At 35.2% G+C, this 12,830-nt stretch overlaps 1 protein-coding gene across 2 annotated transcripts; it reads right to left on the bottom strand.

Moving 5' to 3' along the window:
* Positions 1 to 3,020: 3,020 nt before the first annotated feature.
* On the bottom strand, positions 3,021 to 11,690 carry fas (Fas cell surface death receptor). Of its 2 annotated transcripts, none has more exons than XM_048191199.1 (8): positions 11,531 to 11,690; positions 11,079 to 11,178; positions 10,437 to 10,565; positions 8,986 to 9,100; positions 7,926 to 8,002; positions 7,601 to 7,719; positions 5,367 to 5,382; positions 3,021 to 3,714 (listed from the first exon to the last, which is right to left on the bottom strand). In XM_048191199.1, exons 1-8 carry the CDS (start codon positions 11,561 to 11,563, stop codon positions 3,392 to 3,394), a joined length of 912 nt encoding a protein of 303 aa, XP_048047156.1. In that variant the 5' UTR covers positions 11,564 to 11,690; the 3' UTR covers positions 3,021 to 3,391. The 2 variants fall into 2 exon arrangements, with proteins under 2 accessions (XP_048047156.1, XP_048047155.1); XM_048191198.1 differs by having other exon boundaries at positions 3,021 to 3,719; positions 5,366 to 5,382.
* Positions 11,691 to 12,830: the final 1,140 nt, after the last annotated feature.

Here is a 12,830-nt window from a genome sequence, read left to right on the forward strand (position 1 = left end):
AAAACTGTAAACTGATATTCCCACAATTCCCTGTGTGACACTCCACATTTGAAAGCATTTTGTTTAAATAATCATGTTTCTTAATAGTTTTTGTTATCAGTTACACTGTAAAAAATTACTGTGATTTTAACAGTAAAAGACTGTAAAAATGCTGCGGTGAAAAACTGTTAATTGGTTTACAGAAAGTTTCCGTACTATATACGGTGAATAACTGTAATAGATCTAACGGTACATTTAATGTAATTTTACGGTAAAATACCATTAAATTCACCGTTTTTGAAAGTGAAAAATAACAATTCATTGTAAAATTTACAGTGAAAAAACGTAAATTGACATTCCCACAATTCCCTGCGTGACACTTCACATTTGATATATTTTTGTTGAAATAACTGTTTCTTAGTTTTTCTCATTTTTTTCTGATCAGTTATGTACATTAGGGTTTTATGTTACATCTACAGGGAGTGCAGAATTATTAGGCAAGTTGATTTTCTGATCATATTTTTTTCCCAAGCACATTTTACCAATTCCAATCCACATCAATCTTAATAACTACTATTAATATTGTTTTTAATCATTTATAAGTGATATATAATTGTTCATGAAGGCTGGAAATGAAAAATGCCTTATATTCAGGTGTGCAGAATTATTAGGCAAGTTTTCTTTTACAGGCAAAATGAGCCAAAAAAGAGATTTAACTCAGACTGAAAAGTCAAAAATTATTAAATACTCATGAGAAGGACGCAATACTAATGCAATACTAGAAATTGCAAAGTTAAAGCATGACCAAGGGACAGCAAAATGCTCATTGGGTCAGCGGGGTCAGACAAAAACAGGTGGAAAAGAAAAGACACGTTAACTGCAAAATAATTAAGAATTATGTGTGAAACCACATTAGGAACCCTTTAGTCTCCAGCGCCACCATTTTCCAGAACTGCAACCTACCTGGAGTCTCCAGAAGTGCAAGGTCTCAGGATCTCAGAGACTTAGGTTAGCTAAAGAATCCTAAAAAATGACCCGCACTTGATAAGAATCACAAGCTGAAGTGTTATAAAATACATGAAGACTGGGTTTTTATAGGCCTTATAAACCGACAGCTTGAGAGTGACTCCTGAAGGACCAGCATCACATCCTCTTGTACCACTGTTTGAAGAATTTATCTTCCAGAATCTGGCAGTAAGTTTTGGAAGATCATTTTTAGTCCATCTCTGCAAGACAGACATTTCAGGATAAGAGATGGACTAAAAGTGAACTCAAACACCTTACTGCCAGATTCTGGATAAATTCTTCAAACAGTGGTACAAGAGGATGTGGTGCTGGTCCATCAGGAGTCATTCTCAAGCTGTCTGTCTATAAGCCCTATTAAAACCCAGTCTTCATGTATTTTATAACACTTCAGCTTGTGATTCTTATCAAGTGCAGGTCATTTTTTAGGATTCTTTAGCTAACCTAAGTCTCTGAGATCCTAACACCTTGCACTTCTGGAGACTCCAGGTAGGTTGCAGCTCTGGAAAATGGTGGCGCTGGAGACTAAAGGGTTCCTGATGGTTTCACACTTAATTCTTCACCTTAATTCTTAATTATTTTGCAGTTAACATGTGTCTTTTCTTTTCCACCTGTTTTTGTCTGACCCCGCTGACCCAATGAGCATTTTGCTGTCCCTTGGTCATGCTTTAACTTTGCAATTTCTAGTATTGCATTAGTATTGCGTCCTTCTCATGAGTATTTAATAATTTTTGACTTTTCAGTCTGAGTTAAATCTCTTTTTTGGCTCATTTTGCCTGTAAAAGAAAACTTGCCTAATAATTCTGCACACCTGAATATAAGGCATTTTTCATTTCCAGCCTTCATGAACAATTATATATCACTTATAAATGATTAAAAACAATATTAATAGTAGTTATTAAGATTGATGTGGATTGGAATTGGTAAAATGTGCTTGGGAAAAAAATATGATCAGAAAATCAACTTGCCTAATAATTCTGCACTCCCTGTAATGTTGTTAAATTAATGTTTATTGCATTTTTAAAATTTCATGCATGTTACCATGATGGTGTTTAGTGTGTGTGTGAATGACACTGTGTGCACCTTCTATATATTAGTATTGTCCTCCTCAGCTTGTGGAAAAGCTGCTTGTGATGAACTTTGATTCATCATGTGACTCTTATCACCACTGGGTTTGGTGACTGTCAGTGTATTATAAAGATACAAAACAGATATTAGTACTTCATTAGGTTGGTAAATTAACATTATATCAGTTAATGAAATATGTTATTTTACCGTAAATTTTACTGGGATTTTTTTTACAGTGTACTGAAATCCAATGTTAAATATACATATTTAAAATGTAAAATTCACATGTAACTCCGTAAGTATGTTTACGGTTTGATGTCATTTTTACAGTATTGTTCTGGTAACCACAGCTGCCGGTATTTTTCCGTAGAAACAACGGAACTTTTTTTTACAGTGTACATACATTATGGTTTATGTTACATCTTCTGTTATTTAATGAATGTTTATTGCATTGTGCAAGTGTTGTGGCTTACCATGATGGTGTTTTGTGTTTGCGTGAATGACTCTGTGCACCTTCTTTATATTAGTATATACTTCAGCTCATGGAAAAGCTGTGATGTGATCTTCATGTGGCTTTCTCTTTTAACACCTGCATTATTATGGTGGTTGTCAGTTTATGTTAAAGGTACAAAACAGATTTTAGCAGTAGTGTGCATTGTTGAATTTACTGGTTTACATTCAAATTTTCTTGTTTGTAGATTACAGTTTTATACTGTAAAATTTAGTATGTTATGTAAATGTGTTTACAGTTTTTCTCTATTTTGACAAAATTATTCTGGCAACCACAGCTGCCAAAACTATTTTGTAAAAACTACAGAATATTTTTTACAGTGTTATTATAGGGCGGACTGTTAATGATCTACATATAAAAAACATTGAAACATGATGATAACCTTATCAGAAAGCTGAAATAAATGCAAAATAAATAATTACAATTTGAAGGAATCTGATTGAGTTTGAGCCACTGTGTCTCTAAATTGTTTTTATTTTGTACAGCAGATGTCCCCAGCAAACAGGGCTGCATACTTCAAACATCACCTTTCAGCATTTCAGTGAAAGTTACCCAGCACTTACATACTGTAGCATCTAAAACAAAGATCTAAGCATCTAAAAATTCATTCTGAAAGCATATCTATGACAATATAAAACAGGATAACATTTTAAGTCATTAAAAACAACATTACCTTAAAGTCAGGGTGGAGGTTTACTGAGTAAAAAAGAAATTTGACTTGAGAATTGACTGAGAATTTATAACCAAATGAACTATACAAAATAAAGACGTATGGGGGGTAGTCTCCGTAATCAACATTGGAGGAAATTTTTAAGATTGTACATGTCCTGTTCCGTGTATGTCTCTTTTTTTAGCCTCTCCTTTCTCAACAATTTGCTTGATCTTATCTGCTACTGTTCTTTCCTTTATGGCACAAAGAGATTTGATGAGAGCTGGGTAGGCTTTATATAAACCTTGTGCCTGGTACCAATCCCGCAAAAGTCCATCGGTCCGTTGTGTCGGATCAGCAGGGTAATTACTCTCATGATTCTCAATAGTAACTGCAGTCATGCCACTGTGCTGGGCAACACGTTTCATCACTTTCCAGCTCAGATGTTCACAAATTTCTGGCAGGTATTCGTAAATGTCTATATCTACAAAAACACAAAAAAAGAAGACATCACAGATTTAAGCTTCTTATGCTGCTATTTTTTTTAAACCAGTGGTTCCCAAACTTTTAATAGAGAAAAATATTTTCAAGTGCAAAACAGGCATCAATTATTTATAACTATCCACAGCTCCCTGCAATACTCAATTCTGATTCTTCAAATCACACCATCTAGTGGTCTGTTATTCCACAACAACAACCACTACAACTGATAACAGACCGCTCAAACAGGTATTGTGTCATCTTGAGGTAATAAAATATCAAATTTATATTTTGTTCAGCACCTTATGTGGCAAGTAGCCACACAAGCGGGATAATTTCGCAGTGGGGTCTTGTATCACCAGGTAGAGGTTTCTTTTGCATAATCTGCTGAGTGTACACCATCCCTTAGCCTATCCACATCCCCCTCCAGTTTGGGAACCACTGATTTAAATGTATTTTTTTGTTCCTCCAGGCACTTTCCAGGAACAAATATAACAAATGTATTAACATATAAAATAGCATGTATTTTTTAACAGTTCTTTTTTTCCCACAAAAATTCAATTCTTAAAATTCAGCTTTTTTTTTTTCATTTAAAAGGGGTCATGTCATGGATTTTTGTTCCTTGAGGTTTGCTTATAATGATAAAGTTTTTTGCACACACACTGTTATGATTGGCTAATACGACAGCATAAAAAGTATCAACACCCAGTTGATATTGCACTTATTATGACAGCATTTTCCATATACAGACAAAGCATTATCAAATTGTTTACTTATGCTTTGTGACATAGCAGCTGTCAGATCCAATACAGTTGACAGTTCCTTCATCTTTCAACAAAAATTTCTTTGTTAACTCTCCATTGCACTGTCTCTTGTTTACAATACAAAAAAAACCTGCAGTCAAATGCTCAGGACAAAAAACCCCTCCGACGTGATCTGGGACCCCACACAGATGTCCTTCTGACATCAGTACAGAGACGCAAACAAGCTGTTTAAACAGGAAGCGTCAAAGTGAATGTTTGTTTACACTTCCATTTGAATTGTCAGCATGTGGAGTATGTAAGAGATTGAAAGGGCATCCAGTGTAGACAGCATCAGTGATTATAATGGACGATAGAAAGCAGTCAGTCGTAAATCGGCTGAACGGCAGTGGGCGTGGCTTATGGTGCGACGATGTTGATGATTCGTCAATGTCTTGCTCTATGTATTTGCCTGTGTGATTTCACAGAGCCTACAGCTTGGTAAAATAAATGCTTTGTTTATAAAGAGGAGGATGTTTTAAGCTATGAAACTTGCAGGATGTTTTACATGTCTTACATGTCAAAAGATCAAGGCAAATTTGATTTCTCATTGCATGACCCCTTGAATGTGAGGTTTTAAACTATACTGTCCCAAGGATTGCAAATGTTAAAATTGATTTGTGCAACTTTGTGATATTCAAAGTCATACATTGAATAAAAATCAAAATTAAATAGTTAAAATGTAATAAAACTTAATTTTTTTTTAAAAATATTTCTCTTTCATTTATGGGAAATGTGTTTATTCTTAAATATTTTTATTTTGAGGACTTCTTGGGGCCTGATGTGATACAGATATTGATGCATTTTAATAATCTACTCTTCATGCTAACATATATAAAGGTACATGCAAACTTACCTTGCAGAAATTTTTCCTGCATGAGAAAAAGACAAACAAACAATCAGGCACAAATGTATTGAAATACACTAGAAATTAAACTGTATGAAATTTTCATATCACAATCGTAGTGACCAGAATTATCATGGTTATCAATATTATCTTGGTATTGTTAAAATGTGCTGGAAACATTCGAAAAGTACTACACACAGGGAAATCATTTTGCCACAAAAAACAAATAAAATTAGCAGTACTATACATTTGTTTTGTTTTCCTAAATTCAAAAATGACTGAAGTCAATAAGTGAACAGTCAGTGATAAAATAATAACAAATAAACTACAAACTACAAGTAATAGCACAAATAAATACAATAGGACAAATATACAAATAAAATAACCGTATCTGCTATATATCAACAAATGATCGCCTTGCACGTGCTTCTGCTTTCCGTATTTTTCAAAAAGCTTACGCTGTATGTCCTACGCCTTCCCTATTCAACTGACGGAATGAATGCGGCGCCAGTTTCTTTTTTTTCCGTAAGTAGAATCAACACTGCCAAATGTGATTGGTATGCAATAGAAAATGTCAGGGAGGTAACAAATCACTGGATTTGTTCAAAAAATGAGCAACATAAAATATGATTTTATTTTTTAATTTGACTTCAGAGTTGAAAGTGGGTTTTAAGGGTACATGGGCTTAATGGGTACACTTACCCTAAATGCAAAATAACACTGCATAGTCATCATAGGGGTGTGCAGCAGAGGCACTATCTGTATCTGTATTTGTAACAATCTCAAAATTATTCGTATTATTCGTATAAATCCGGAAGTGGGTGGAGTTTTGCCCGGAAGTTTGTAATTACCTGAGAAGACCGTTTGACTATGGTATTACAGCCTATATCTGTTTTCTTCGTAGATATCACTAAAATATGCCTTGTAAAACTGAAAAAAAATATATATATTTTTATGATTATAACATTTAAATATCTTCTGTCTGAGCCGATAGTCTTGATGGAAGTGCTTCTAGATCTACGTGCAGTTGTGCTTCTGATGACACAAGTTTGAATCCCAACTCAGGGACCTTTTGTATATTTAACAATATTCAAAATAAAGCAGTAAGGGTTCCTACACAGTTCGGAAAAGTATGGAAATTGATTTAAATAATTTTCAGGCCTGGAAAGTACGGAAAAGGCAACAGGAACATGGCTAAAGTTACTTGATTTGCATTAAGTTCATTCATAGAATTTACACTCATTCCCTTTGCACACGCATTGCGTGGTGATTTTAGAGATTTGTGTATAATATCGGGCTTTCCCTGCATGCTCAACGGTTCCTATGCAGCTTGGAAATGTATGAAATTTGATTTGTGTAATTTCCAGGTCTGGAAAAGTGTGGGGAAAAGAAAGCAGCATGGAGTCATTGTTTCAAGACTATTTCCCCTATTCAGTTTTCTAAATATAAAATAAGCTAATAATTAAAATAATAATAATAAATGATCGTACAAGCAGAGTGATTTCATTACAAAGATTTCATGTAGTGATTTAGTGAATGTCGTACACGAATGAATGAATTCAAGGCACTGAATAAATTCAAAACTTTCTCTTTACCATAAGCGAGTCTCTTTTGAACTTCACTAAACAAATGTGCTTGTGCTTCTCAAACCAGAAAATGTAGAAAATGTATAGCCTATGTATAGTTGATTATCTTGACAGAGAGTTTGTTTCTCAGAGATGCGCAGAGACCTAGCGCGGCTATTTGATTTGCGTCCGTGCTGTGCTAATTCCATTAATTCATATCGTGCAAGGTTTACGTCAATTAAATATACTGAACGGTAAAACGTGTAGGATGTAGTATTTTATCCTGTGAAGCTCTAATTTCGGAGAGACGCAACAGCAACGCAGTTAGTTGATTTTCGCTCATTTCATTCATAAAGTTCACATGCATTCGATTCACACTCACATACGTAGTGATTTTAGAGGTTTATGTATCGCGCTATGATCCCCTGGTACTGACCACGATACAGACGTTTCTTTTTTTCAAGTTGAGTACGACAATCCTTTAAAGCAGGTCATTTTAAAAAGTTGAACAAACAAATATTGCTGTGGCTGTTGCTGACTGTTTTCTTGCGGGTTTGGTGTCTCCTGCCACAAATATAATGACGCTGATAGTGTCTCTGATAGACATCACATTTTAGAATCGGTACGGCACGCTTGGAACCTCAACTGAGGTGGTACTTTAGAAAAAAGAGAAATTACCTCTTCCTTTGGCACTGGTTTGTCCATTTCTTGTCTCCGTTTATAGATGATAAAGAGAACCACACCAACCACAATGATGATGATGAGTACCACAATCGGCACCACAATAGCTGTGGTCTCTGAAACACAGAAGCAACCATAGATAATTGTCTATTACCACCCTCTGTACTGTACTTTGTTTATAGTGCATAAGCTTTACATTACATATTCAATCACTGCTTATACTGTGTGTGTATACAGAAGGGTACTTGGAACAGGGGCATTTTAACATATTATTATCCCTAGGATATGCCTGTGGATGCTTGTAGCTTGTGGATATACATACCGCTTGATTTTGGAGTGGCATCTTCGCACACTGTGTTGTTGGTTTCTGTGCATTTTGTTTTCACTTCATTTTCACACCTTTTGGATAAACATGAAGACAACAGAGAGAAGACTGAATACTGAGCTGAGAGCAAAGGTTTAAAATATAAAGTTTATTAAATGCAGAACGCTAAAGAAAAAATATAGATATTGGAAGAACTGGGTCCTCATGTTCCCTCTAACTTTTGCTCTCGCTTAGCAAACCCTTTATAAATTAAATAACCATTTATGAAATAAATCTATTTTGGGCATATCCTTCGGGTGCCCTGCGTATCAGAAATGTGAAGCTCTCGCAGACTCCCTCTTTAAGCAGGTTTCATTTTACACATGAACAAATAAACAAATAACATTATTTAATATTAAAATATTTGGGACAATTTTGACAGGACAGGAAAAAGAAGTTATGATCTCAATAAATAAATGAATAAATAAATAAGATGGCTTTTTTTTTTTAACAGTCACTAAATCTGGATGGATGCGGTCACTATCTGAGGAATTAGCACGGCTAATTCTCACAGCTTTCTCACACATTTTGGAGTCTGGCTTCTGCATAGATTTTTTTATGATTTGCACAGGAGCAATATAAGAAGTGTGCGTCTACACACCTCTTTTAAGAGGGAACACTGGTCTCCATTATAGCTTTACATTATAACTTTCTTCACACACACACACACACACACACACGGTCGTTTTTGTGAATTATGGGGACATTCCATAGGCGTAATGGCGTAATTCCCCTACACTACCCCTACCCCTAAACCTACCCATCACAGGAAACTGATCACATTTTTACTTTCTCACAAAACTCATTCTGTATGATCTATAAGCCTTTTGAAAAGTGGGGACATGGGGTAATGTCCTCATAAGTCACCTCTTTTTGTAATACCTATGTCATACCCATGTCATTATACACATTTGTGTCCTGATAGGTCACAAAAATGTGCACACACACACACACACACACACGCACACACCTGTCATTCTGTCCAGAGAAAAAAAAAGTTCTTTGGCTGACTACATACTTGCCACAAGCCTTACAGAATTTGCAGTGGTCACCCTTGTCACAGTAATGGTCCTCCAGGCACCCGCAGACAGTGTTGGAGTATTCAGAACATCTCACCTTCACCTTCATGTTTGCTATTACAGGGAAACACAGCACAAATTAGACTTTTTGTCTGTCCTTCCATTCAAGCCTTAAGAAGCACCATGCTACCCACTGAAAACAGTCCCACCTCTGGCATTAGAGATTTTGACTAATATTTTAGTAGTAGTAGTGACTGCCCATTTGTTAAATTTGAATGGTTATTGCATAGCATAATAGAAAAATGGCCACTCTGAATTGGCTTTTTCTCAATGAATCATCAAATAAGCAATCAAAAACATTTGCAGAAAATAACAATTAAAGGCACAGTATTAAAATTTAGCCACTAGAGGTCACTTACTCAAAACAATAACAAAGGCATAGCTTCATGTTCTGGATGAGCTAATGTATTAACGTTTTATTAATGTTACTGTTGTATGAAGCAGGGCAGGACCAAGAGCCCGGGACATTTTACGTTGCTGGTTTTATTATGCTTATATGCCACAGTGACACTCCTATCGTTTTGTTGTTTATGCATATTTTATGATTAATGTTATATTTAACATCCACCTCCTCCTTGCCTGAACTTGAACTTCGTTACAGTTACATTTGATCACTTAAAATCACATAATTGTATTTCATTCTAATGAAACAGCCCCAAGTGCTGAATTTCTACTCATACAGTCACTTTATTTGATGAATTAAAACTGGAGGGGTAACGCAGAGATGTTTTACTTTTTACTCAAAAAAAAAAATCATACTAAAAATACATTAGAGTGTGTTAAAAGTTATGTTAATGTTACTCTGTGCGTTCGCTCAGTGGCTGGTATGAGACACTTGTGCACATTGGAGTAAGCTATATTGATATTAGAATAAAAGCTGGATGACTGCTAAATGGCATGCGATTAATTTTAAAACACTGTATGGTGGAGAAAATGCTTTTTTACTGACACTACAAATAAAGCTCTTTCTGATTAAACTATTAGCCACTTGACAAAATAGTGTTGTTTGATTTACTTTTTGGGTACAATCATGTTACTTGCGGCAAATCAAGAAATTCAAGAAGAGACTCAAACAATAACGCTAAGTGTGTTGAAATTTATAACAATGATTAGTTTTATGTTGATAAAGGTATCTAAACAGTTGCGACAGCAATGGCGATGCAATAACATGGGACGTTACACTGGTTAAAATAGCTGATTGCTCTGGACTTATACATGGGACTTACACAACATTTGGGATAATGCAAGTTCAAAGGTTAACAAAATATTGTATAATATTGTATTGTAAAATATTGAAATAATTGTTCAAATGGTTTTTAGATATTTTAATTTAAAAAGAATCATACATTTTGTTGCTTTAAACTAACAAGGCTAAGATGTTAAGACCTACCGTTAGGATTGCAGATTTTACAAGGCAGGCAGGAGAGATCACTGTTCGGGTGGTCCATATAGGTGCCATCATCACACAGCTGACATTTCGTGCCATTTCTGTCTGTGCAGTGACTCAAGACCCGGTAACCTGTGACATACAAATACATACATTTGATTGCATATAATCTTGACAATATCCTATTACCTATTCCTTTTAAATCAAGATAATTGGTTCTTTGAAATACCTGATTTAAATATATACTGGCTGCTAAACTTTTTATTTCTAACAGTACTAGCTCTACTTTCATATCACTCTGCAGTCTGGGGAAACAAAAAGTGTAAGAAAGATTAATGTGGCTATGTACTGTACTGTAACTGTACCTAAATATGTTGTCCAAGTCGTCCATAAAAGTAACTTCGATTGCAATTACTATACATCCATCTAAACTCAAATCAATATTTGAAGTCCATGTATATATTTATTTGGTAAGTAACCACATAATAACAGGGATAGGCGATCACTGAAGAAAAATAAACCCCTGCTGAATGTACATAAACCTTGGCCTTACATAGCGCTATCCAAAACCTAACTCTACACTTTTGATGCGGAATAAGACACGAACCTCGATAACAAAACTGTTTATAGCCTATAAGATCTTACCTTTAGGACAGAGGCAGCAGGTTTTCCCCTCATGTTGGTAAGGCCCTTCATCACAGTCGGCGCTTCTCCTTCGCAGCCGCCTGCCGTCTGATACGAATATCTGAAACGCGGAAAACGCATTTAACAGATAAAATAAGAAATTTAAGTTACGTTTTCTTATTAAAATTATTTTCAAGCAAGTTTTGTTAACCACCAGTTGGGTGACGACCTCACGACAAAACGAAATCGAAAGTGAAACTACTTGTTTAGTATAATTTTTAGCCTAATATTTTCAACCAAATCGGCTTTAAATTGCCTGTTTTTATACTGACTTGAATATAATCAACAAAGATACAAACCAAGTTTATACGTTTCCGTATTCCTCTAGTGATTTTAGTCGATGTAGAACGTTGACCTATATTTTTTTCAGATATAGAGTATAAAATTGAATAAGAGTTAAAGACATTACTTACCACACAGAACAGAAGTACCAGATTAACGTACATGTCTAAAGAGTAACAGGCAAACAACAAGAAGCGCGGTAAATCCCTCCACCTAGTTATATGAACTACTCCTTGTACAGTGAAGAAAGAAAATGAATCGAGGAAGTGTTGTAGAGTCCGATTCGTGAGCAAATTGTTCTTTTGAACCGAATCTTCTCAGTCGGTCTAATCAAAACCAGCCAATCTCGGTCCGAGCTTTTCTTGAGACTATAACTAGTTACTCACATTGAACTGAAAATAGTTTTAATAAGTAGTAATTATTGTACAGGGATTTCCTGAATGCGGTGTGATGTAAATGAATAACTAAAACGTTGTTTTGAATCGGTTCATTGAAACGAACTGCTCAAAAGAATCGATTCGTGGTACCAGCTGCAAGGGAACTGGCCATGTGATTTTTAGTAATTTATTCAAAGAATTGTTCAATGTAATGCCAGTTACTCTCTGTTTGTCGTCACTTCCCCTTTATCACTGTGTGAATCCAGGACATGTCAGTGCAATTCATTTCATAATTCGTTTGGGTGTTACTATAATGTTGCACCATCTTTTTTTTTCTGAGACACAGAGGCACATGCTCAGGTGGAGGGAGGAGGGCGAGATGGTCATTTCAGATCTACCCTTTCATACCTGAACAACAAAAAGAAGTTTCTCAGCAGCCTGGAAGTCTGACTCTGAGTTCTTACGTAACACTGTGGCCACACACATTCTTTCAAAGATGGACTCTCAGCTGTGTGACCCAGCTTCTGTTATTTTCTTATTGGTTGAGCCCCTGCTGAGAATTATGGGATGTTTTACTTCTGCTTTATGACTGGCAGATGGCACCATAACACAATATATACACTTCTCACTCTGACAAATTATCTATGTGGCTCACAGTATGAACAAATGAAAACGAGTAGGCATACTTTTAAATTATGAATTGGTTCTATAAAGAACCTTTAACATCCATGGAACCTTTCCATTGCACAAAAGGTTCTTTATAGTGGAAAAATGGTTCTTTAGATTATTAAAATGTTTTTCACATTAAGAAAAAAGTGGTTCTTTTAAAAATTGTTCACTGTAAGGTTCTTTGGGGTATTGGTGGATTATTTGCATCACTGCAAAAAAAAAAAAAAAAAAAACTTTTGGAACCTTTATTTTTAAGAGTGCAGGAGAGAATTATTTTGATATAAACATTTAAGCAACAATTATGTCAACACTTTCCTCTTTCACAGTAGCACCTTTGTAGACCATAAATCAGACAAATGTTTGTTATATTTATCAAATATTCTTA

This window comes from Megalobrama amblycephala, linkage group LG5 (genome assembly GCF_018812025.1).
Source record: "Megalobrama amblycephala isolate DHTTF-2021 linkage group LG5, ASM1881202v1, whole genome shotgun sequence".
Classification (NCBI taxonomy): Eukaryota; Metazoa; Chordata; class Actinopteri; order Cypriniformes; family Xenocyprididae; genus Megalobrama; species Megalobrama amblycephala.